Source organism: Mchenga conophoros, linkage group LG7 (genome assembly GCF_057382185.1).
Source record: "Mchenga conophoros isolate Kocher_MC1m ecotype Shallow Benthic linkage group LG7, M_conophoros_male_GT1.1, whole genome shotgun sequence".
NCBI classification, from domain to species: domain Eukaryota; kingdom Metazoa; phylum Chordata; class Actinopteri; order Cichliformes; family Cichlidae; genus Mchenga; species Mchenga conophoros.
This window is the reverse complement of record NC_140532.1, coordinates 11,122,163-11,144,721: the sequence shown is the minus strand read 5'-3', so window position 1 is coordinate 11,144,721 and position 22,559 is coordinate 11,122,163. Positions and strand designations below refer to the sequence as shown.

The 22,559-nt window shown below is 42.4% G+C and overlaps 1 protein-coding gene across 1 annotated transcript; it reads right to left on the bottom strand.

The window, feature by feature from the left end:
- Positions 1-440: 440 nt before the first annotated feature.
- Positions 441-22,322, bottom strand: vwf (von Willebrand factor). Its single transcript, XM_085282075.1, has 53 exons — positions 22,154-22,322; positions 21,948-21,999; positions 21,658-21,801; positions 21,315-21,417; positions 20,996-21,204; positions 20,627-20,748; positions 19,349-19,568; positions 19,136-19,258; positions 18,943-19,054; positions 18,812-18,858; positions 18,579-18,715; positions 18,268-18,406; positions 17,947-18,047; positions 17,654-17,849; positions 17,365-17,580; positions 16,369-16,615; positions 16,172-16,266; positions 15,817-15,968; positions 15,626-15,729; positions 15,408-15,546; positions 15,154-15,288; positions 13,801-13,947; positions 13,574-13,714; positions 12,936-13,034; positions 12,690-12,846; positions 12,250-12,417; positions 12,024-12,159; positions 11,550-11,859; positions 9,912-11,076; positions 9,721-9,825; positions 9,230-9,373; positions 9,002-9,145; positions 8,713-8,877; positions 8,534-8,580; positions 8,267-8,444; positions 7,827-8,068; positions 7,549-7,738; positions 7,087-7,428; positions 6,746-6,984; positions 6,419-6,521; positions 6,228-6,299; positions 5,868-5,972; positions 5,549-5,754; positions 5,318-5,467; positions 5,114-5,230; positions 2,845-3,025; positions 2,497-2,537; positions 2,285-2,401; positions 1,887-1,985; positions 1,618-1,746; positions 1,483-1,522; positions 1,247-1,344; positions 441-1,069 (listed from the first exon to the last, which is right to left on the bottom strand). The coding sequence occupies exons 1-53, from the start codon at positions 22,157-22,159 to the stop codon at positions 884-886; spliced, it is 8,562 nt and encodes a 2,853-aa protein (XP_085138201.1). The 5' UTR covers positions 22,160-22,322; the 3' UTR covers positions 441-883.
- Between the last annotated feature and the right edge of the window lie 237 nt (positions 22,323-22,559).

Below are 22,559 nucleotides of genomic sequence, written 5' to 3'. Positions count from 1 at the left end.
GTAGCTGTGTGTGTTTGTAAGCTAAGAGGGAAAGGGTTTACAAGTGACCCTTGAAACTGAACCTCGGCTACCCTCTGTAGGCTCTGAGACGACACTGAAAAAAATGTCAAAAATTATATAATGCCATATGTAGTAGTGATAATACAAAATATTTTAAATAAAAAACTTACATTAGCACTTATTTTGACTTTAACTGTCCTGCTTCAACTACCTGCAGTGGAGATGTAAAAGGTCTTAAAAAAAGACATAAAAATTCATAGTGAATGTTTCCTGCTATTGAAAATAAAAGCAAAACTGGCTCCCTTGAGTACATTACATAGTGTTCTAAGCATTATTTATTGTAATACTTTTATTATTACTTCCTTGTTATACTGATGTGTAGTCAGTCACACGAATTGTATGTATCATGTGTATTTTGGGGCAGTTTTTAAAGAGCAACGTATTGAAAAGCGGTTTTATTTTTGTATCTCACTGTCCAATCCCTCACTAGTTTCATGCAACTCAGTAAAGACACAGTAGCGCTGAATTAAATTGAGTAAAAAAAAAACAAAAAACACCCAAGTGTAAAAGTTGCACTTTTTGAGGAACATGGTGTTTCTGGATTCGCACTTAATGTATATTAAACTTATTCTGCAACGCTGTGAAAGAGTAAATGTCACATGTTTATATACAAACATTTAACAAACAGTAGTTTTTATGAATACATTTCAACAGAAATAATCAAATTACAACAACACACAAAAGGTGATGCTTACAGAAACAGGTAAGTTTGTTTTATTGCTATTTGTCAAGGTAGTTTTTTTTAATACTGCTACATTTTCTTGGATAAACACAAAGCATCAACCTTTATAATCTCTGTCTTCTATTCTTTTTCTTCCACTCTCTAGGTGCAGTGTCTGGACAGACAGTCGCATTTGGTTACAGACAGAATTGTGTGGTGGCTACGAGTGCCATTGGCACACATGACAGGAACGTTGAGAGGCTCTGTCTCTACCGCAGCACAGCAAACGCACTCCTGCTCCACAGCAGCCCTCTGCAGGGAGTACATGGACTTACTGCGACATTTGCCCTGACAGACAGAAAGACAGACAGATGGAAGGGTACACATAACAACAGGGAGACAGAAAGGACAGGATGGTGAGGGACAGTGTTACGATTTCACTCAAATTTGCAGGTTAATCCTACAGGGGAAAAGATTTAATCATTCTTAAATGTGTGTGCGTGTGTGTGTGTCTGTGTATCTTACCTCACAGTAGTACAGGTCTATCTGGTGCTCTGATTGGCAGTCATCCACCTTGATGTAGTCGAGCCTTCCCACTGTCTTTCGGCACTCTGGCTCTGTACCTTTACACACACACACACACACACACACACACACACACACACACACACACACACACACACACACACTATTGTTAAGATCCAAATAATTTAAAAAAAAAGATAATTTACTGCTCTTGCAAAGGGAACAGTTCAACTCACACGTCTCACAGCAGGTTGTTCCAATTTGACTGACTTTTCCCTGGGAAAGTAAAAACAGGAGAGACAATGTTATCATACATTCCTGGGAGAAAAGGTATAGATAAGGGAATACTGTGCGCTCAATGAGAGCTTTACCCCTTGGTCTAAGCAAGCTTGGCGATTAAAAGACGGGCAGGCTGTCACTTTGGTCTGCAGCACAAGATTTCCTTCACTATTCAGACCACATGTATATGAGGTGCAACCATTCTCGCTCGTCGTATTGACCTGAAAGAACACGATTCATTCTTACAGTATGTAGCCACGAACAGTACGACTGGCATGAAAGAGTATTATAAGCTATAGCACTGCATAGAATAGACAACAGAAGTTGTAGCGTGGTATCATCTTGTTTGCATAGGACTTACTTTCACACTGATGGGTTTTCCATCTGGTTGTTGAACGAAGCAGGCGGTGGGAGCACATCGACCACAGCAAGTACCTTCCTCCTTCTCCAGAGTGTACCCCTAAAAATGTGGAGGTTAGTTTTAAGTGTCCATTAATGTAAAAAGACATTGGGAGTTTACTACTGCAAATACAAAGACATAAGATACCTGGATTTTGTTTTCTAAATAAAAAACATCTTATTTACCTTTGTGAATAAAGTGAATCATGGAAAGATGATGTGGCTACAGTTTAATGATGAGCAGGGAAGGAATGCGAACAGACAATTAAGGAATGTGGATTTGTGATTGTATTAATCGGTTATGATGAGGATGAGAAATGACAAGAGTTAAAACAGACAAAATAATTTGAGGATGGCTACCATGGGGCAAGAGGGACAGCTTGTTTTCCTGCAGGACAGTTCATATTTCCTGATTGGACCATCCACTATCCTACACTGACAGCGTGTACACGCATCAACCATCAGCTGCTCCCCTGCCTGTACAAACACATATACAGTATATCAAAATAAAACATCATTTCCAAATGTCTTTTTTTATACCAAGGCAGCTACTACTTCTCTGAATGACTTACCCCTATCAGCGTGTGGTTGAGAACACAGGCGTTCACAGGAGCTGCAGAGAGAAAAGCACAAATAATTTCCACAGTCGTTTGTTAAAAAGTAATTCAATCCCCAGTTTGTGTAAGGTCAGATCAGGATAACAATCTCTGGGATGACACCAGAGTCATCTGTTGGACATAAACTGCAACTGCAAGTTGTTATGAAAACACTGTGTGGATGATTTGACTGAAGGGAAAGTTAGATGAATGCAAGCTTGATGATTCATGCATCGCTTGCGAGCTAAAGGGCAGTTTCCTAACCCGGTGCACTGGATTGTCTGTGTGCCTTCTGAGTAAGTCTATGTGTGTATGTGTGTTTACCACAGTGGCAGCGGGGGCAGCAGTCCTCGGTGTCACAGCGTAACTCAGTCCCCAGTGGGCAGGATGGAGTATCCGTAATCGAGCAGCTGACATTTGAAGCAGAGATGAACACCTCATCTCTGACTTTTATGCACTGATGTAAGACACATTTATTATCTGGAGACTTCCATCTGTCACCCACCTAAAGACGACACAGAGATGAGAATTAGATCGATAGAAAGATGAATGCCTTCTTATGTGAGGTAGTAATAAATTTATATGCAGCAGTGAAAAAATAAGACAATAAAAAATAAAGTGAAAGAAACGACAAAAAAAAAGACTTATTTTTTTGCAGTAGGGCAAATACTCCAAATACAATGGCTTGCAAAAGTATGAACTTATCCACATTTTGTCACATTACAGCCACAAACATGAATCTATTTTATTGGAATTCCACGTGAAAGACCAACACAAAGTGGTGTACACATGAGAAGTGGAACGAAAATTATACATGATTCCAAACATTTTTTTTACAAATAAATAACTGAAAAGTGGGGTGAGCGTAATTATTCAGCCCCCTTTGGTCTGGGTGCAGTCAGTTGCCCATAGATATTGCCTGATGAGTGCTAATGACTAAACAGAGTGCACCTGTGTGTAATCTAATGTCAGTACAAATACAGCTGCTCTGTGACGGCCTCAGAGGTTGTCTAAGAGGATATTGGGAGCAACAACACCATGAAGTCCAAAGAACACACCAGACAGGTCAGGGATAAAGTTATTGAGAAATTTAAAGCAGGCTTAGGCTACAAAAAGATTTCCCAAGCCTTGATCATCCCACGGAGCACTGTTCAAGCGATCATTCAGAAATGGAGGGAGTATGGCACAACTGTAAACCTACCAAGACAAGGCCGTCCACCTAAACTCACAGGCCGAACAAGGAGAGCGCTGATCAGAAATGCAGCCAAGAGGCCCATGGTGACTCTGGACGAGCTGCAGAGCTCTACAGCTCAGGTGGGGGAATCTGTCCATAGGATAGCTATTAGTCGTGCACTGCACAAAGTTGGCCTTTATGGAAGAGTGGCAAGAAGAAAGCCATTGTTAACAGAAAACCATAAGAAGTCCCGTTTGCAGTTTGCCACAAGCCATGTGGGGGACACAGCAAACATGTGGAAGAAGGTGCTCTGGTCAGATGAGACCAAAATGGAACTTTTTGGCCAAAATGCAAAACGCCATGTGTGGCGGAAAACTAACATCACTCTGAACACACCATCCCCACTGTCAAATATGGTGGTGGCAGCATCGTGCTCTGGGGGTGCTTCTCTTCAGCAGGGACAGGGAAGCTGGTCAGAGTTGATGGGAAGATGGATGGGGCCAAATACAGGGCAATCTTGGAAGAAAACCTCTTGGAGTCTGCAAAAGACTTGAGACTGGGGCGGAGGTTCACCTTCCAGCAGGACAACGACCCTAAACATAAAGCCAGGGCAACAATGGAATGGTTTAAAACAAAACATATCCATGTGTTAGAATGGCCCAGTCAAAGTCCAGATCTAAATCCAATCGAGAATCTGTGGCAAGATCTGAAACCTGCTGTTCACAAACACTGTCCATCTAATCTGACTGAGCTGGAGCTGGAGCTGTTTTGCGAAGAAGAATGGGCAAGGATTTCAGTTGCTACATGTGCAAAGCTGGTAGAGACATACCCTAAAAGACTGGCAGCTGTAATTGCAGCAAAAGTATTGACTCAGGGGGCTGAATAATTACGCACACCCCACTTTGCAGTTATTTATTTGTAAAAAAATGTTTGGAATCATGTATGATTTTCGTTCCACTTCTCACGTGTACACCACTTTGTATTGGTCTTTCACGTGGAATTCCTTTTTTTTTTTTTTTTTAAATTGATTCATGTTTGTGGCTGTGATGTGACAAAATGTGGAAAAGTTCAAGGGGGCCGAATACTTTTGCAAGCCATTGTAGCATTAATGAATAACATGTACACTAGGTTTGATAGTGGTACAAAAAGGAGACATGTTGTACGGCTTTATAGAGAATAGCAGGATGGATTTCCTGAAGCATTCTTTATGGCAGTCGGCTTTAATAAGTCCGGTGGAGAAGGAGCTCTGCTGGCTCTCTAGTGGACTGGAGTTGGTGCAATGGGTTGTCAGTGATGGAGAGCAGTTTGCTGAGTGACTTCTTGTCCCTCACTGACTCAAACACTTTGAGATTCATAATTATGCAGCAATAATTATTTGCACATATCCTTCAGGCATGTCTGATTTCTACACACACATACTTGTCTAAGCTTTCCACTGATAAGTGTGTCCCCTCGCATCTCTCCCCCTGACTCCACACAGCTGGTTGGTGTGCACTTTCCACAGCACTCTCCTTCTGATGAAGTGTATGTTGAGCCCTGAAATACATATTAAATATATATAGGAATGTATCACTTTAGAAGCACAAGCTAAATATGCGTCTTTGGTGTCTCTGTGAATCTCACCAGAGGACAGGCCCGGTCACAAACAGGCGGTTTGCACTGTGCAACATGGAGAGACGTGTCTTTGTCCTGCAGCTCGGTGCAGATGCACTTCTCACAACCTTGCTCCCATTCACTCCCCACTGAGTGAACCACTCCACCAACCACACACACCTAGAGACACAGAGGACATAAAGCTTGCAGGACAAACAACAAACATATTGCACTCAGATTTGAATCCAAAAATACACTCACCTTGTCTGGCAGGCAGTTGGTTTCTGTGCACCCACAATCGTTGGTAGTGGAGGACGTGATGAACCCAGTGGGACAGGTGTGGGTGGAGTTTTGGCAGCTGCAGTCACATTCAAACACGTCGCAGCACTTTGTCTTTCTCACCGACAGATGGCGATGTGGTGTACAATTGGGGGGAGCTTGAAGAGGACACTCTTCCTTTTTGCACACTGAGACAGAAAAAGAGGTGAATACGGCTGTGTCAACATGCGCTCTGTTTCATGACTATGTGTGTGTTTACCCGTGGGGCCGGAGCATCATAGAGAATGTATTAATGACTTACCACACTCGTGTATAGGCTGACATTCCCCGGGGTTTTTCAGGACCACAGTCTGACCGTCCTCACAGCGGGGAACCTCAGGCAGGTAACAGCTCACTAGATCACAAACTGGAAAGTGACAGCATGGCTCAGTGTGTTGCAAGTTGGACACATGATATACATTTGGTAACACTATCCAACAAAGTATAAAAAAATGAGGATAGATACTGGGGAATGAATTAGGAGTAACTATGTTATTAGTTATTAGGAGTTAAAGTTGAGCTATTTGGACCATAATAATTTAATAACTACACTGAGTGACTGACCACACAGTATAGTAAAGCTGCTCCTTGTTGCAAATAGAGACTATCCTTTTTTACATACCACACTCATACTCTGGGCAGCACTTGGACTCTGTCTTCTTTCTGAGGACCTCACAAGGTCCACACACTGGAGCTACAAACAGACACACATGATTAATTTAAAAAAGATGGCAGTTTTTCTTCTTCTTCTTTAGTAACACTACAAAAGCAGACGCAAAGAGCATAATGAGGAGCAAAAGAAGGGTTTCTGACTTCTGACATCGTTGCAGGGCCGGTCAGTGCAGTTGATCCGTTGCTGATCCAAACACATGCAAATCAAACATGGGTTCTCTTCTGGTACCCAACTCTGCATATACTGTACAAACACAGACAAAACCAGGCTCGTGTTGTGAAGTTGGTCATATTAGAAATAAACACTAGAGGGCAATCAAATCACATTTTAGTCTCTAACCTGTTCTCTAAGTGTTTGCCTGATAGTATTCCAACAGCATATGTGTTTATTTATTTTAACTAAGAACTTGATTTTGCGTCACTGCTTCCTAGCAGATTCAGTCACACTTTTCTTGTTTTGTGCCTCACCGTGTATGTGTGCCCATGATGGTCAACACACTGTCCACATGCTTCTGGCGGTATACACCGTCCCTGATTCAAAACTGTGCCTTCAGCACAGAAACAGCCTTCAGTCGGCGTGTCCATACAGGATGACTCGTTACTCCTAGCAACCGACCAGTCGCCTGGCAATGACTGTATGCTACCACAGTCCTGCACGCAACCTGTCCGACATGAATCATACTCCATGGAACTCGGGCACTGTAACGCTGCAACACAGAACAGTGTTAAGTTTAGATCTAGGCTCAGGTGTTAAAATGTTTTCACTGGAGTAGAAGATAAACTCGTCTGCAAATCAGAAAATTACTCACGGCAGAGGTGAGGGCTCCTCCAGTCCACACACACACCTCTTTGTCTACAGAGGCGTGCATAGGCTGAAATGAGCTCGCACACATCTGACTCCTCACATGCCTGCTCTTCACACTTGGTGAGGAAAACCTGAACGGGAATATATGCATGGCATGGTTCGAACACCTCGGAACGTAGAGCTTGACATCCCATCGCCGCTCCAGATGCACACACCGCCCTTCGTCTTGGCAGGCACACACCGTGCTCTACAGCTACAGTCCAGTCTAAGATGAAAGCTGGTTGGTCGGTGGTCGAGGTGCCATTGCGTAAAGAAAGGACATTCAACTTCTCCTCCCCACAGCCACCTGATAAAACAATATTTGGGGCAGTTATCAGAATAAAAAGACAAATACAGAAAGCCACTGGGTGAGACATGCTGACTTTTGTCATATATTTGACAAATGTGGGCTCTTAATATAAGTTACCGCAAAGTCCAGCAGTGTGCCCCGTCGTAGTGGAGCTGAGTAATGTGATGGTAAACTCATTGCTCTGAGGTGTGAAACTCAGAACGTAGCCATGATCCGATTTCAGCTGCAGCATCACTCCGCCATAACGCACCAGCTCAATGCCAGAGTGCCGCCACGGCAGTGCAAGCTCTTCCTCTCCAATCATGGCCTGCTCAAATAAACATATGCAAAATAAATGAGCAAATCCTTACAGTTAATGCAGACTTCTTAAACATAACATATATCATATATCTTACCGTCATGTCATCCTTCAGCAGCACCCTATATGAGCCATGGATCACCTCCATGGCTTTCATGCAGACTTGGTGGTAGTTTGCCGAGTCTTGGCAAGGTCCAGTGTGGAGTTTGACCTCTGACCCTTCACTGGAGCCTCTGCTGACAGTGAGAAGTGTATAGGAGCACAAACCCTCCCCATCCAGCCTAAGTGCCAGGCCATCAAACCTCACTACATGGTTGGTGGAGCTGCCCATACACATGCCTGTCAATACATTTGAGGCAGGAGGGAAAACATGTGTTTGTACAGGAGCCAGAATCTTGTGCTCTATTAACACTTAGTATAAATAGAAAGGAATGTTAGCTCCCAGCATTCATTGTTAACAGCAAGTACACAAATAGTCCACACTTTATATAGATGGACTAGACCTAAGAGGCTATTGGATCCTTTGGATGTACGTACAAGGGCATTCCCAGTGGCAGTTGCAAGTCTCCTGGACTTTAACAGGTGGCATGTTGTTTCTGCAGGCTGGAGGCTCCAATCTGTCACAGCTGACTTTGTGATTCTGTACTGTCACTGCCCCACTGGGGTGGCAGAGGAGGGAGTGACAGCCATCCTCCAGCAGCCATGACTCACCAGGCTAAGGCATGTAGAGAGAAATGCACAATTTGCTAAAAGTAAATCTTGTAAAAGGTTACATTAATGTTGTATCTAGCAGACAGTACTCACCTTTCTCTCATTTCCATTATCATCAACACACACTCCTGGTGGACCAGCTAAAAAAATACATACAATTTTAAAATAAATAAAATATATATATAACAGAGCACATAACATTTCCATTACTGTCAATTTCTATCATCGCTATGTAATGAAGATTTAATGTATGTGTCTCTGCCTGTAAGCACCTCTGCAGATTCTCTCTGTGTAACTCCTGTCCAGAGTCAGCAACATCAGTAACTGATCCATGCTGTTCAGATGGAGAGTGTTGTCTTGGTTGCCCTGGCGACCAAGCACTCCAAGTTCACTCTTGTCATAGTCTGGTCCAATCCCAATTGGGAACACTGATACACCTGAGGGAAGACAATCTTATCAGTGAAGCTACACCGCAGCTATAACAGAGGAAGATGAAGGATGGAAACATACCAACTGAAGTTTTTACTGAGGTATCCAGTGTGTTAATGATGATTTAATTACCTGCTGCCAGTGCCTCATTAGCTGCTTCCCCGACATCATCAGTTGATTTGTCCATCACCAGCATCACCACAGCCTTGGCTACACCAACTCTTCCACCACTGATTGGTGAGATCGATGTCTGCACAGCAAATCTCAATGCAGACCCTGCAAAAAGTGAGAAAAATGACTGCATGTGATTGTGCATCTGTCTAAATATGTGTGCATATTAGTTTAAGCAAGCTCCTTTACCTAGTTTAGGGGCTGCAGGAGTCCTTGTAGTAATTCTCTCCACCATCCTCAGGAGGTCTGATTTGCTCTGTTGATCACTCCATAGGAATTCTGCTGTGTTGGTGTCTCCATACTGCACAACACTCACAAGAGTGCCACTGAGCCCTGCACACATACAAACACAGAACTCACTGTAGAAAGGTGCTTCTTTAATAATTTAAACATGAGTAATATTGTTCTTTCAAGGTCAATAATGCTAAAAAATATATATATGATTTGATCTAAACGAATAAACTAAAGCAATTTAGTAATTGTATTGTTCTCATGGAAATCTGGTAAATATCAGTTGGGGAAAAAGACATACTTCAATATTTTTCTTAGAGCCTATTTGGCCCTTAAACATGCTGCATTTCTGAAGAAAAAAACCCCTGCTAAAAACAGTGATTGCAAACTAAATTAATAACAACACACCAGTGAGAAAAATCTGCATATAAGAGCTGCATCACACCTACCTATGTCAGCATTACTGATAAAAGCTTTAACAAATGTCTTCATGTCCTCAAGCTGCCCTCCAGACTTCAGCAGGAACAGCACATCCAGAGGCTTCTTACACGGCACTGTGCAAATATAAGACTCCAAGTTAATATAGACTAAGAAATCCCTGAGGACTGTTTGATGAGAATAAACATTTCTGTTATGGTACCTGAGACTGGCAAGCTGGCATGTGTTGGGACAACTAGTGGTGGCAGTGTTGGTGAGCGGGGTCTGACTGTGGTGCGTGTGATGTTGACTATGCGGTGGACCACACTAGACAGATGGCTGTAGTCCTCCACCATTAATGGACGCTGAGGAAAACTGAACTGAATCAAGTCCATTTCTTGTATCTTTGGTCCAACACCAATGGGATACACATGAGTCTGGACGCTGGTAGATGGTGGGCGCGTTACTGTGTCAGTTGGTGGGTTTTCTGTCACAAGGAAAACCAGCTGAGGTGGGGTTGGACGAAGAGAAGGCTGGACCGTAGCCATTTCTTGAAAAGTGGTAGTGATAGCTGCTCCAGTGTTTGTCTTACTACCACCCCTCCAACGAACCTCCCTCAGGCGTTCCAGCAGGCGGGTTCTGTGCTGCCTTATCTCCCACCGACTGATCTCCACAGTGACTGTCACTGAGTATTGGATCACAGTGATGCGAATCAACTCCTCCTCCTCTGTCAGTTTTGTGATAACTTCCTCCAGGAAGAGGAGCGACTTGTTAAAGTTTATTTCACCAACAGCATCAGAGCCTTCTATGATAAATGTTACATCTTTGGTTGGAGAAAGAACAGATGGCGATGTGGTAGTGGGCGATAGGCCAGACGGTGCTGTAGCTTCAAGAGTGTTGGGGAGGCGCCGTGTGGGTTTTGTCTCCAGATGAAGAACTGGGGAAGTGGTGGTCGTGGTCTTTTGAGGTTTACCCACTGTGATCTTTGGTGCTGGAGGTTTCACCACCTCGGGCTCCATTCCTAAGGTGCAGAGGTAATCTGTCAGCTCCAGCAGCCGATCAGGCAGCTCACCTGTGCTGCTCAGCACATAGGCCCTGTTATCAGGATTGGCCTTGGAGATTTCAGTAATTTGTGACATATCTACCCCAGGACCCAGTGCCACTGTCAGGGTGGTGATGGCCTTCTTTCGGAGCATCTTTACAATGGAACGGATAGGGCGAGGGTTGGGACTAGCAGCCAAGATAATGGCAATGCGGCCGGCATTCTCACGCTTGTTCTTGTCATAGATGTTGATAGCCAGATATTTGACGGCCTCATCCATGAAAGCGGCATCTCCTCCTGTGTAATGAAGCTCACGCACAGTCTTCTTAAATATCCACTTCTGAACCTAGAGGCATAAGAGAGGGAGGAAAAATAGTAGATCAAGTATTCACATGTAGACTTTTACTATGAATCTGTTTCAGTGAGCCAAAAAAGCTGCTTTTTACCAAGCTTGATTAGTCATCAGCATTATTCAATGCATCCACCTGCTTCCTGTTGCATTTTAGTTTCCACTTTTTTGCTGAATTTAGAAGGCTGTATATACAAATTTATGTTTTTTTAGTGTATTAACTCTGACTGGATTGATTACAGCAGAAATAACACTTTAAAATCTTTTTCATTCTTATTTTACTCAAACATGAATTACTGATAGTTAGAACACCAACACAAACATGTGTATCACATGTTTCTGTATCAACGCAACCAAAACTCATGAACACACCAAAATTAAACTCCTTACAGACAGATTTTGCAGATATTCCATATTTTGTGCAAAAATACCCACTTGCTGAGTCACACGTGCGTGCAGTGTTTAACTACCTGCAGATCATATGTTTTGACTCCAGAGTGGTAGAGTAGCACTGTTGCTCGAGTGTGAGCTGAGCCCATGCGGAATCGTTCAACCACCCCAAGTATGAACTGTTTTGCAGCCTCAAATTCATCTTCAGTCAGAGCTTCTGATCCATCCAGTAAGAATGCTAGGTCCATGGCACGGTCACACGTGCCCTCAGGCATCAACGTGGTGAAGGGAATTGTTGTGAAGGTGCCATAGGTGGGCGTCGGTGTGGGAGTTGTGAACATGGTGGAGGAGGCACACGCTTCACAGCTTAATGTGTTTTTGTCACAATGACTATAGTAAAGAAACAACAAAGCATCATGAAATATAATTGCAAAGCATTCATCACCAAACATTTGGTTACCAGGATAACCTCGGTTCTATGTAAGCCAAGCCTGGTGAGAAGCAGAAAACCGAAATATTCAAACTCATAAGGAAATGTTGTGATGAAGTATTACCATATCCTGCACTGGTCGGGGTCATTGTGATTCAGGATGACCTTGTTCCCATGGGAGATTCTTTGACCCTCATGCATACACACCTGACAATGAGAGGATTCAACACATCGCATGGCCATCTCATCCAGGAGTTGTCCTAAGAACATCAAAGTCAGTGTAAAAATCCCCACAATATATTCGTGCGATATATAAATCCTGAAAGCATTCATTTAGTGTTTGTTGATACCTGGAGGGCAGTAGGCATGGCAGCCTTCCACACATCTGAGCGAACACTGGAGGGGATCTGGATGTTGGCAGGTGACTGGACAGGCAGGACCACAGGTATTGTATCTCCACTGACATAACTCCTCCCCTACACCTGGGATTCTAGGATTCAGCTCCTCACAGCTCAGTGCTAAGGAATCAGAACATTGTAGCATGCACTTTTCAGTCATTTCACTTAGCTACAAATAAATAACATTATTATTATAAAGATAACTTTATAATAATTGTGATATTAGACTACTGATAAAAATGTGCAATCTGCATTCTGATATTCTGAGTAAAATCATGACTTTTAGCACAAAAAACTAGATGCGACTAGATGGGACTTCAATTATTTTTGTTAGTTTGGTCAAGCAGTTATGACTTGTGTTTTTTATATCATAATGAATTCTTCATACTCACGGCAAAGATCATTTGATCTCCAGTTGACGAATACACCACTCTCTGAGCAAGCCTGTGCATAGGCGGCAATAACATCACAGAAACACTGGCAGTCACCCACTGATGGGCACGAGCATGCTGCCTCCACACACATCTCTACATAAGGCTCTGCATCCACCTACAGACACACAGGCAAAGGTAGAGGGTAAAGAGTATAAACCCAAAGCATCTCACTTGATCAGTTAAAGTTTGCCTGTAATTGCTCACCTGACTGTTGCATTCTTTAAAGAGGGAACCAGTGAGGATACGGCACGACTGCTCCACTGTTACCAGTTTGACAATGTTGTCAGTGCAAGGAGCAGGTATCTACACACATAAAATAAAAACAGCAAATTGGTGCGACATAGTTTATCTCTTTGTGAATTTTCTTGTAGAATGTCTCTATCTATTCTGTGCCAGTGCACTACTGAAATATATGCAAAGAACTGCAATCGTCACCATACTTGATTTCATTGTAATAACATAAAAAATGTATGCGAATGATTCATTTTAGTTTTACACTACTGTGAGTTGGTTGCCTGCAGAGATTTTCAAGTAGATCAGTCACTGTGATCTAAATATATTTTTAATGTTTCTCGGTGGGATATAATGAATAACGCTGACAATGAAAGAAATCTAATTTTCCGCCCTGTAAGCCCACAAACAGTCCTGGTGAAGTACAATGCTCAGAGATAGATCTAAATATTAGAAATCATCCGATATAGGATTTTTAAGCTACTGATAGTGACATATTTTTTCTTTTAGACACACAAAACATCAGCAGATTTTCCTAACATTAGTTATGAGTAGAGAGAAAATATAAATTTTTCCATTCAGCAAGCCAGCCCTTTAAGTCTAGACTTTACCTTTGTGAGATCAGCACAGCTGGGAATGACCTTCCAGGAGTTCCCAAAGTGTGAAGAATCCACCTCTAGCTGGTGGTTACTGCTCATCAAGTCGTTGTTTACATTCCCATCAAAGTTACCACACAAGCCGCACACCCGACCCTACACGCAATAATATTTAATATTTTATATTATGACTAAAATGAAAAAGATTCAAGCGGTCACAATTAGTCATAATACATCAGTACCCTGTATTCAGGTGAGATGTGAACCAGGAGGCGGGTTCCCATATCCCAGCTGAGGGAAATGTGTTTCCCCAGCTGCAGAGTGTAAAAGTGACCAGATCGGACAATCTCCACCTGTGAGCCCTGCGGCACCGGCCTCTTCATCTTCACCTGAAAGACAGAAAGGTCATCATTACAGGTGCATTTGGGATACTGAGAGGTCAAGTCTCAAAAGCTTACAACTTGACTAAGTTCGTTTGCAGAGTGTCTGAGTAAAGCAGGACACAAGTTATAAATGTACTTGTGTCCTGCTTTACATTACACTAAAAAAACTTTTAGTTGAATCTAACTGCTGAAATATACAAGGCAGTTTGTGGTTTTGCATCAAACTGCATGTTTCTACTGTACTTGAGCCCTCAAGGGTCTTTAGACAACATGTATCATTCACACAAGCACCTTGTTTTTTGGTGTTTAAGTGCTTTGTATACTGTATACATATATACTGGAGCAGCCAGAGCTCAAATCACCAGTCTTCCAATTTGTAGATGACCTGCTGTACCTCTTGAGCCACAGCCTGTCATGATTAGGCTGTGTGCAGGCAGGATGAGGACCCAAACGCAAACTCACGGGAAAACAGGACTGAACTCAAAATACAGCTTTATTGCTGACAGAAGATGAAGGCGATACAAAATAATATGAACCTAAACTGGGAAGTCATAAAGGAACTGACTCACGAGGAGACACACGGAGGGGCACACAGTCATGACGGAGAACGCGACACTGAACTGAGGGGGACGCAACATGACACATACTGACGATAGACTGTCAAAGTAAAACAGGAAGTACACAGAGGTTCAGACGGGAAGAGAGAGAGAGCACAGACATAACGGGCTGGGGAAAACATGGAATAAAACACAAGGAGGGGAAACGAGGGTTCACAGATACACAGAGGGGCACACAGGGGGTAATCTTAACAGAACAACCTAGGAACCAAGGCATAAATAAAGAACAAAATACAAAACACACGAAAACTAAGAATACTGGGCCAACATTGCCCAGGACCATGACACAGCCTCCACTAATAATTGTACTGTTGAAATGCCTAAATTATAAATATAATGTTTAAAAGCCAAACATCTAGAATGAATTTTGTGAATGAATGAATATCAGTCTTTAGATAAATATTCAAGTAAGTTAACGTTAACAACATATTTGGTTAATAGCCTCTCTCGAGAGTAAAGACATTATTTCAAGTTTTACACTTTTTCACATGTTACAAGATTATAAATCCATTTGGACTTTGCACTAATACAACAAATCACTTAATAAGTTGCATGTGTTGATGTGAATCAGTATAAATGAATGTTTGTGTGTTACCTCTCCATGCTGCATTATTATTAACCCTCCCTGGTAGAAGATTGTGACAGCTTTTGCACAGCGGTGTCCCACAATTCCACAGGCCTCGTTTTCCACCAGCACCCTAAAGGAACCGTCTTCCCCACTACACATATCCTATTGATATGTGCAAGTAGAGAAAGATAGGACAGGACCTGATTAACAAAGAGTGCATGTACTTCATAGTCTGCAGTTCACTTTGGCGCCCTTTTTGGAAGTCCTTCTCAGTCTCTTACCTGGACTAGGACATACTGGCAGAGGCCAGGGAAAGAGTACTTTAAGCCATCAAAAGTGATGTAATGCCCTTCCCCCACGGTGCGGCACACACCATCACACACTTTCTCCGTGCATTGCCACTTTCTGTTCTTGCACACACTGCAAAACAGGACACCTGCTAAGCAAACACAGTAGAGGTATTTCCTTTAATGGACAAATATATTAACAAGCATTTTACCAGGTGTTGCAATCCACAGAGATGGTCTGTCCTGTTGCATATGGCCTGTTGTTATGGTAACAGGGACACTGCTCCGGTGTAATGCATTCTCTGCGGTGACGCACCTGAAATCAGCTTGATTAATCAATCAAATCACTTTATATGTTCACTTTGTTACTTACAGCATGCACACAACATAACAAACCACCTACAGTGCCAGGTGGACAGAGGCAGCCTGGGATGCAAGCAAGACTGACACAAGGCAGATCCAGATTTTGGCAGGTTCTTGCACACTCCAGACCCTTTTCTCCTGCATTACACTCTGCGCGAATGAGCGGAGGAGGGCACTGTGTTGACCGACGCTCTGGATACATAAAAAAACGAATTAATTAAAAAAAAAAAAAACAATCAAGCAAGCTTCATGACAAAAATCAAACATTTGCCCGAGACACACTGATCAAGTTGTTCAGGGTTCAACTGTCAAATGAGAACTATTAATGAGAACTGCTTGTTTTTTACTAGCCATTATCATGAAAAAGGTTCGGGAACTGAAACACTCAGTTATACCTCTGGATGGTGCTGGGTCATCATCATAGAAGAGGTCAGAGAGCAATGAAGACGTTTCAGTGGAGCTACACCGCATGGAGCCCTTCTCACAGTAGCTGCACTCATAAGCAAAGACAAGATGGCAAAAATGATAAAACAGTAAACCACAGCAGCTGTTTAGAGTTTAAAGTTCTGCATAAGCATGCATAGTCACTGACCAAATACTGTTGTGATCTGCATAGACATCATCAGGCTGGTAGAGCTGTCCATCATGCAGGCAGGTGCACTGGTCAGCCGTCACACATTCACCTGAGGAACTCAGGTACTTCCCAGTGGGACAGAAACAGCCCTCCTCACACACCCTCTCCCCCTCACAGCCAGCCTCAGCGCCAGACAGAGAACCACAAGTCCGGTCACACACACTCCCACATGCCTCATACACCTGTCCTCCTGTGCACTCCAGAGCTGTGAACACCATATCAGGGAGGATTAGTCATTTATTCTCACTAACCCATTAGAGATATTGCACTATTGAACTGTGCAGCACTAATGCACAAATCGGGTCTGAATGGAAACATTATCAGAAAATAAATAGCACTCTCACGTAATCCACAAAAATCTGAAACTTAGTGGTGAAAAACGATGTCATATTTAGTTCTTAAATAATCATAATAACCACAAAAATATATCAGGAGAAAGAAATGGCACCATTTGAGGAAAGAAACATTTTGCCAACATGGGGGAGGATATATTCTGCTTGCTGTAGCAGACAGTGGCACAGGAAACATTGCACAGGAAGAGGAAGAATAGTTTCCAGTAAAATTCCGCAAATTTAGTCAAGAAACCAAAACTTTAAAAAAAAACATGATGTCTACAATAAGACAGTAATCCAAAGCAGTCTGCAAATTCACAAAAGTCTCAAGATTTTAGGGTGACCCTAACATACACATAAATGAAAACCATAGATCCTGCAGAGGACATGCTTGTAAAATTATCTAAAAATATTACAGAAAATGAAATGATCTATAAATAAAAATGCATACAAAATGATTCTAAATAAACCACAGAAAGAGCCAGAAAGAGAGAGAGAGAGAGAGAGAGTGTGTGTGTGTGTGTGTGTGTGTGTGTGTGTGTGTGTGTGTGTGTGTGTGTGTGTGTGTGTGTGTGTGAGTGAGTGAGTGATCAACTGTAAATAGGTCCAATCTAAAAGTTACCACAGAGCGAAGGAGACCTCCAGTTGAGCAGCACTCCTCTTGCTGAGCAGGCAGCTGCATAGGCGGACAAAGCCGAGCAGAGGCACTCCTCACCGTCCCCACACGCACACACATCATAACGACAGAACTGCTGGAACGGACCGGGATTCACCAGAAAGTGGCACGGACTGAACACGTCTGACATCATCACTGCACACGCCTCTTCTGCAAAGCGCACTGGTATCGAGGTATCGTAAGATTAGTGTTAAGTCATTACTGGAGTGATGTCTGTCTGTGTGGGTTTATATACCTCTTTTCGGATTAACGGCACATGGATCAGTTTCAAATTTCTGAGTGGATTCACAGTCTCCATTGATCCTCCAAGCCTGGCCAAAAGAGTGAGGACTAGCCTCAACCAGCCCAGAACCAGTCAAAAAATCATCACCTTGGTTACCATTGTAGTTACCACACAGTCCACAGGTCCGGCCCGCCCATTGTGGACCCAGCTGTGGAGGCAGACAGAATTCAAGATAGTTTTTTCCCCATCTTTTCATACAGGGGTTATTGAAAGGAAACATCTTTAAGATATACAACTTCTTTAACCTTTAAAAGCACACGGCCCCGCCCATCCCAGTCCAGACGAAAGTCCTCACCAAACTTTACACGTACTGAAGACTGAACAGATCTCTGGATATGTAAACGGCCTGTAAAATGACACACGTAGAAAACTGCCTGGTTAAAATCAGTTAATATTAATGAACGACTCACGCAAGTACTCAGCAGAGCTGTGCTGTTAGAGCTAATGTGTTGCCATTCTGAAATCTGTCAGAGTGCTTCTCTCATATATGGATAACCATCTTACAGGTATATTTACTTAACTTATATGCATAAAAGGTCATTTAAATGCACTTTAAAGTAGCATACCGTTATGCATTGGGGTCTGGATGTTCATGCTGTTGACAGAAACAATTCCTCCATGCTTCAGCTTGACTGTCATGTCCTCCAGAGAGGGCAGACTGAGAGTCACTGAGCGTGTGCACACAGCATCCTGATCATCAGCGCACTGAAAGATAAAAAGCAACCTAAATGCTGTAAATGATGAAAAGCCGGCAACACGGGAGTGACAGAACGCTAACAGGGACATTCTTTGTGTAATTGTGTAGTTAGTGCAAGAACAAATTCCAAATTCCAAATTTATATTATATTTTGCATTGAAAACCAAAGCTCACTTTTACCTGTACATTTTCAATTATGATAGAAAACTCATTTTGTGAGCAGTCCTTTGCCAGCAGATACTGGCAGTGGCCAGCAAAAGTGAAGAACTTGTTGTCAAAGCTCTTGAAGTGAGACTGGCCAACAACCAAGCATTCACCTACACACCAACAACAAGGATATGACATCAGAAATGAGGATTATATTTCCCAAACGAAAGTATTAGTGAGTGTGTATTATTGTTCATCTCTCTCACCAGGACAGCCTTCATTGGTGCATTCCCATGAACCGTGACGACACACACTGCACAAAAGAGACATTTGTTTGAAGGAAGCATATTTTCTATGTAACTATTTCTGTGTATTTGCGCCTGCACTGCTTTCTCACCAGGTGTTGCAGTCCTGAGAGACCGTGGCTCCTGGTGGGAAATGTTTTCCCATGTGCGCACAGGAACACTGGGATACCTCAACACAGCGATTACCATCCAAAACCTTGCCAGCTGAAACACACATGCATGCCATGTTACTACTAGAAACAGTAAGACGGAGACAGGAGAGAGATATCGTGAGCGAGGGGTTACCAGGACACGTGCAGCCATCAACACACTCTTCCTTGCAGACCTCCTGGATGTTGAGGCTATGGCAGGTTGTAGAGCAAGACTTGGTGCATTCACTGTACTGCATGCCAATTGGACATTTGGGGACTTTACACAAAAGAAAAGCATATATAAATAATGCATGTCATGTTAGAACCTGCTGTTAATTTTATAGAACTAATAAACTAATAAACTCACAGCACTGGCTTTCCTGCGACCAGCCGCGAAGAAGTATCCCATGAGCGTGGCATGTGCGAGCATACTCCAGCAGGATTGGACAGTAACAATCTTCGGGCCCTGTCTGATCACAGTGACAGGCCTCCTCCTGACACAGCAGCAGGAATGGTTCGGGAGAGACCAAGTGGGCGCAGTGGAGAAACACACTAGAGGTCTGCAACACGCTGCAGCTGGACAAAATCTACACATAAGCACAAACAGGCAGAAAATAAGTTGTTTGCCTCTTTTTAGGTCTAACAACCTGTGCAGCTGAATAAATGGGGAATAGAAACCATGTCTGAAACTTCATCAGAAAATATGTTAAATGCCAAAAAAAGAGGAAGAGTGGATTAACATCTGGTGGGTGAAAATTGTGAAAATGGCAATATCATAATGATAGAAACTGAGATTTTGAATAAAAGTGAAAGAATACATATTCATCAGTTTTGTAGTGAACTGAAGGAGATGCTGATAGGATCCTATGGTTTCACACTAACATGAAATTTGTACAGTTTTCTCACATGTGGGTGTTTCACATGTGCAAAATGTTCTTTCAAAATCCAACTGTTTTTATTTTGTATCTGCTCACCCACAAAGACTGCACAGGCTACAGAGTTGCAATCACACCTGTCAGATCTGTCCGCTTACCAGCTGTTCGTTTTTTTTTTAAAGAGACTGGGCTGTCGTCCCCATTTGAGCATATTGAACCTTAATCCTGTGTATGAAAGCCAAAATGCCTTTATAAAAAAGAACAGATGTATTAAAAATGCCAAGTCTTTCTAAAATCCTAAGTCAGAGATCTGATACAATATGAGACATTTAAGCACAATTTATACCTTTGTCGAATAAAAGTTAAAAGTAGAGATAGAATAGTAAATGAGACTAATAATATGTATTTGGACATCAACCAAAGACAATGGGGGTTATAGTTGGCACTTTAACTCCAAAACCCACCTGATTTTAAAATATACATTATATGTTTGTAAAGAAAAATGTTTATTTACAAATCTTTATGAGTTTCTGTGTGTGCAAAAAAATATAACCTATTGCATATTAACAGTAAAAGAAACAAAGACAAATTAGAGCATAATACACACAAAGAAATATCAGGTGCTTTGTTAGGAAGTGAACCACTGTAAAATACCTTTTTTATTGTGAGGAGAAATGTACAAAGCTTTTATTTAATGACTTGTGTCTACACATCAGATATCATGACACGCCTACTATCTAAACGTGCATTTGTGTTAACTACCCTCTCACCGTGGAAGTTTCTTTTGTTGTGTTACAGGATTTTGATGGATTTGACACACGCTGACAGGACTGATCAGCTCCCTTCACTGCCCACGAATTTGCAAAGTCATAAGTGTCCTCTGTTAGGAATCCTGAAAAATACACAGGCACGCACAGACAGAGAGACAAACAAGTTGACAGATTTGTTCTTAATCTCATCCTACCACAACTGTGTCTTTTGCTTTCTTTTACTTTATCTTTTCCTGTACTCGGTTGTTCCTCTTCCTGTTGCTGAGTGCTGGTGACTCAAATCGTTTCCTCTATTCCAGTAATAATAAACTCTCCCTAGTTTCACTCTTCTCACAGTTGCATCTTGTGGGCTGTATAGCACGCACATACCTTCCTGAGCAGTATATTCATCGGCAGTCATAGAGTTGAAGTTGCCACAGAGCCCGCAGGTGTGGTTTGCATGGCGTTTGGTCAGGGTCAAGGCGATGTTGGCAGCATTATCAATGGTGACAGTGAAGCCAAACTCCTCACTCCAGAGCTTGTAAAAGCCGAGCTCTGAGCCCACAAACACAGAGTGAGATGCATAGGGCAGTGACAGCCTAGAAAAAAAAGACGGCATAAATCAAGCTCCTGCAGAAGCAAAATAGCGAGGAGCTTTCAATATTTATACACACAAACTTAATGCTGAATGACAGCGCTAGTGTGCTACCTTTTTTCTCCTTGTGAGAGCCGTCCGTCTACAGAAAGGTGCAACTCAAAGACATCCCCCAAAAATAGCGTGACTCCAGTTTTTTTGCCATTTTGAAAGTCGCCTGCAGATCCAAAGCACATTTTGAACACACTGTTACTACTTTGTACCACCACCATGGCAGACTTCGCCAAATAAGACAGAAAATTAAAAGTGAAGATGACTTGTAAACAGTTTCCAAAAGCCAACATATTGCATCAACGAGGCAACAGTTTACACACTAAACTACACAAGATAAGCCTGGCACACTATTAAAATTCAAATCTTTTTCTGAATCTCTTTATTGAATTTGAGCGTGACTCACCCAGCAGTGTGAAGGAGTGGTGGTTGCAGTCCCCAGCCAGAAGGTAGCTGCAGTCTCCAGGAAAGTCATACAAAACACCATCGAATGTGTGAACGTGGTGCCGTCCAAACAGACTGCATCTCCCTGTCATGCTCGCTAGACAAGCTGAACACACACAAACAGAGTACACAGATATGCCGATGTGTGCTGAAGAAGAATTATAAGAGATTTCATATGAAGCACGTAACATATGTCACTTTTTGGGTGTAAAGATAGAAACGAAACTGGATATTCTCCAATATAATACTCACAGGTCAGCTGCAGGAAAACCCAAATTCCTCGCAAATATCTCTTTATGTAGTCCTGGAACACATAAACATATATGCTTTCATTTTCATCACAGCTTAAACTAATATCTTTATTGTCTGATGTACAAAGATCGTGTTATTTTGTGTGCGATGTTAGGCCTGCTTCAAAACCCCTTTTTTTTACTTCTATAAACTCCAAGTACTCATACCTCCATGGTTCCAGACTCCAGAAACAGCAGACACTATCCCAAATCACGACGTTAAGACCTCGCAGAGTCCGGACATTATAAAGTAATGTGATGGTCAAGCATTGGCTAAACTAAGAAGAATTTCAGCCCCACTGGAAGCTCAGTTTTATAGCAAAGACTGAACCCAACCCAACTTTCATAGGCTTTCTCTTAAGTCCACTCCCCTTGCCAGGTTCAGACAAGAGGGAAAGAATGCCTTTCTGTCCACAACTTGGAGCCTGCAGACTGACACCATCAAACACACTCAACGGGACAATGCCAGGATATGCCCACTGATCGCCTGGCTGAGTGATTAGTCTACACATACGTATCTGTATCGGTGCCAAGCCAAACAATCCTTTTGGTAAAAAAAAACACTTACTAAAGC

Coding starts and splice junctions, on each gene's coding strand:
- vwf (XM_085282075.1), bottom strand. Junction 13,715..13,800: donor ACATCTCACCTGAATACAGG/GTACTGATGTAT, acceptor TATTGCGTGTAG/GGTCGGGTGTGCGGCTTGTG. Junction 7,739..7,826: donor TGCTGAAGGATGACATGACG/GTAAGATATATG, acceptor TTATTTGAGCAG/GCCATGATTGGAGAGGAAGA.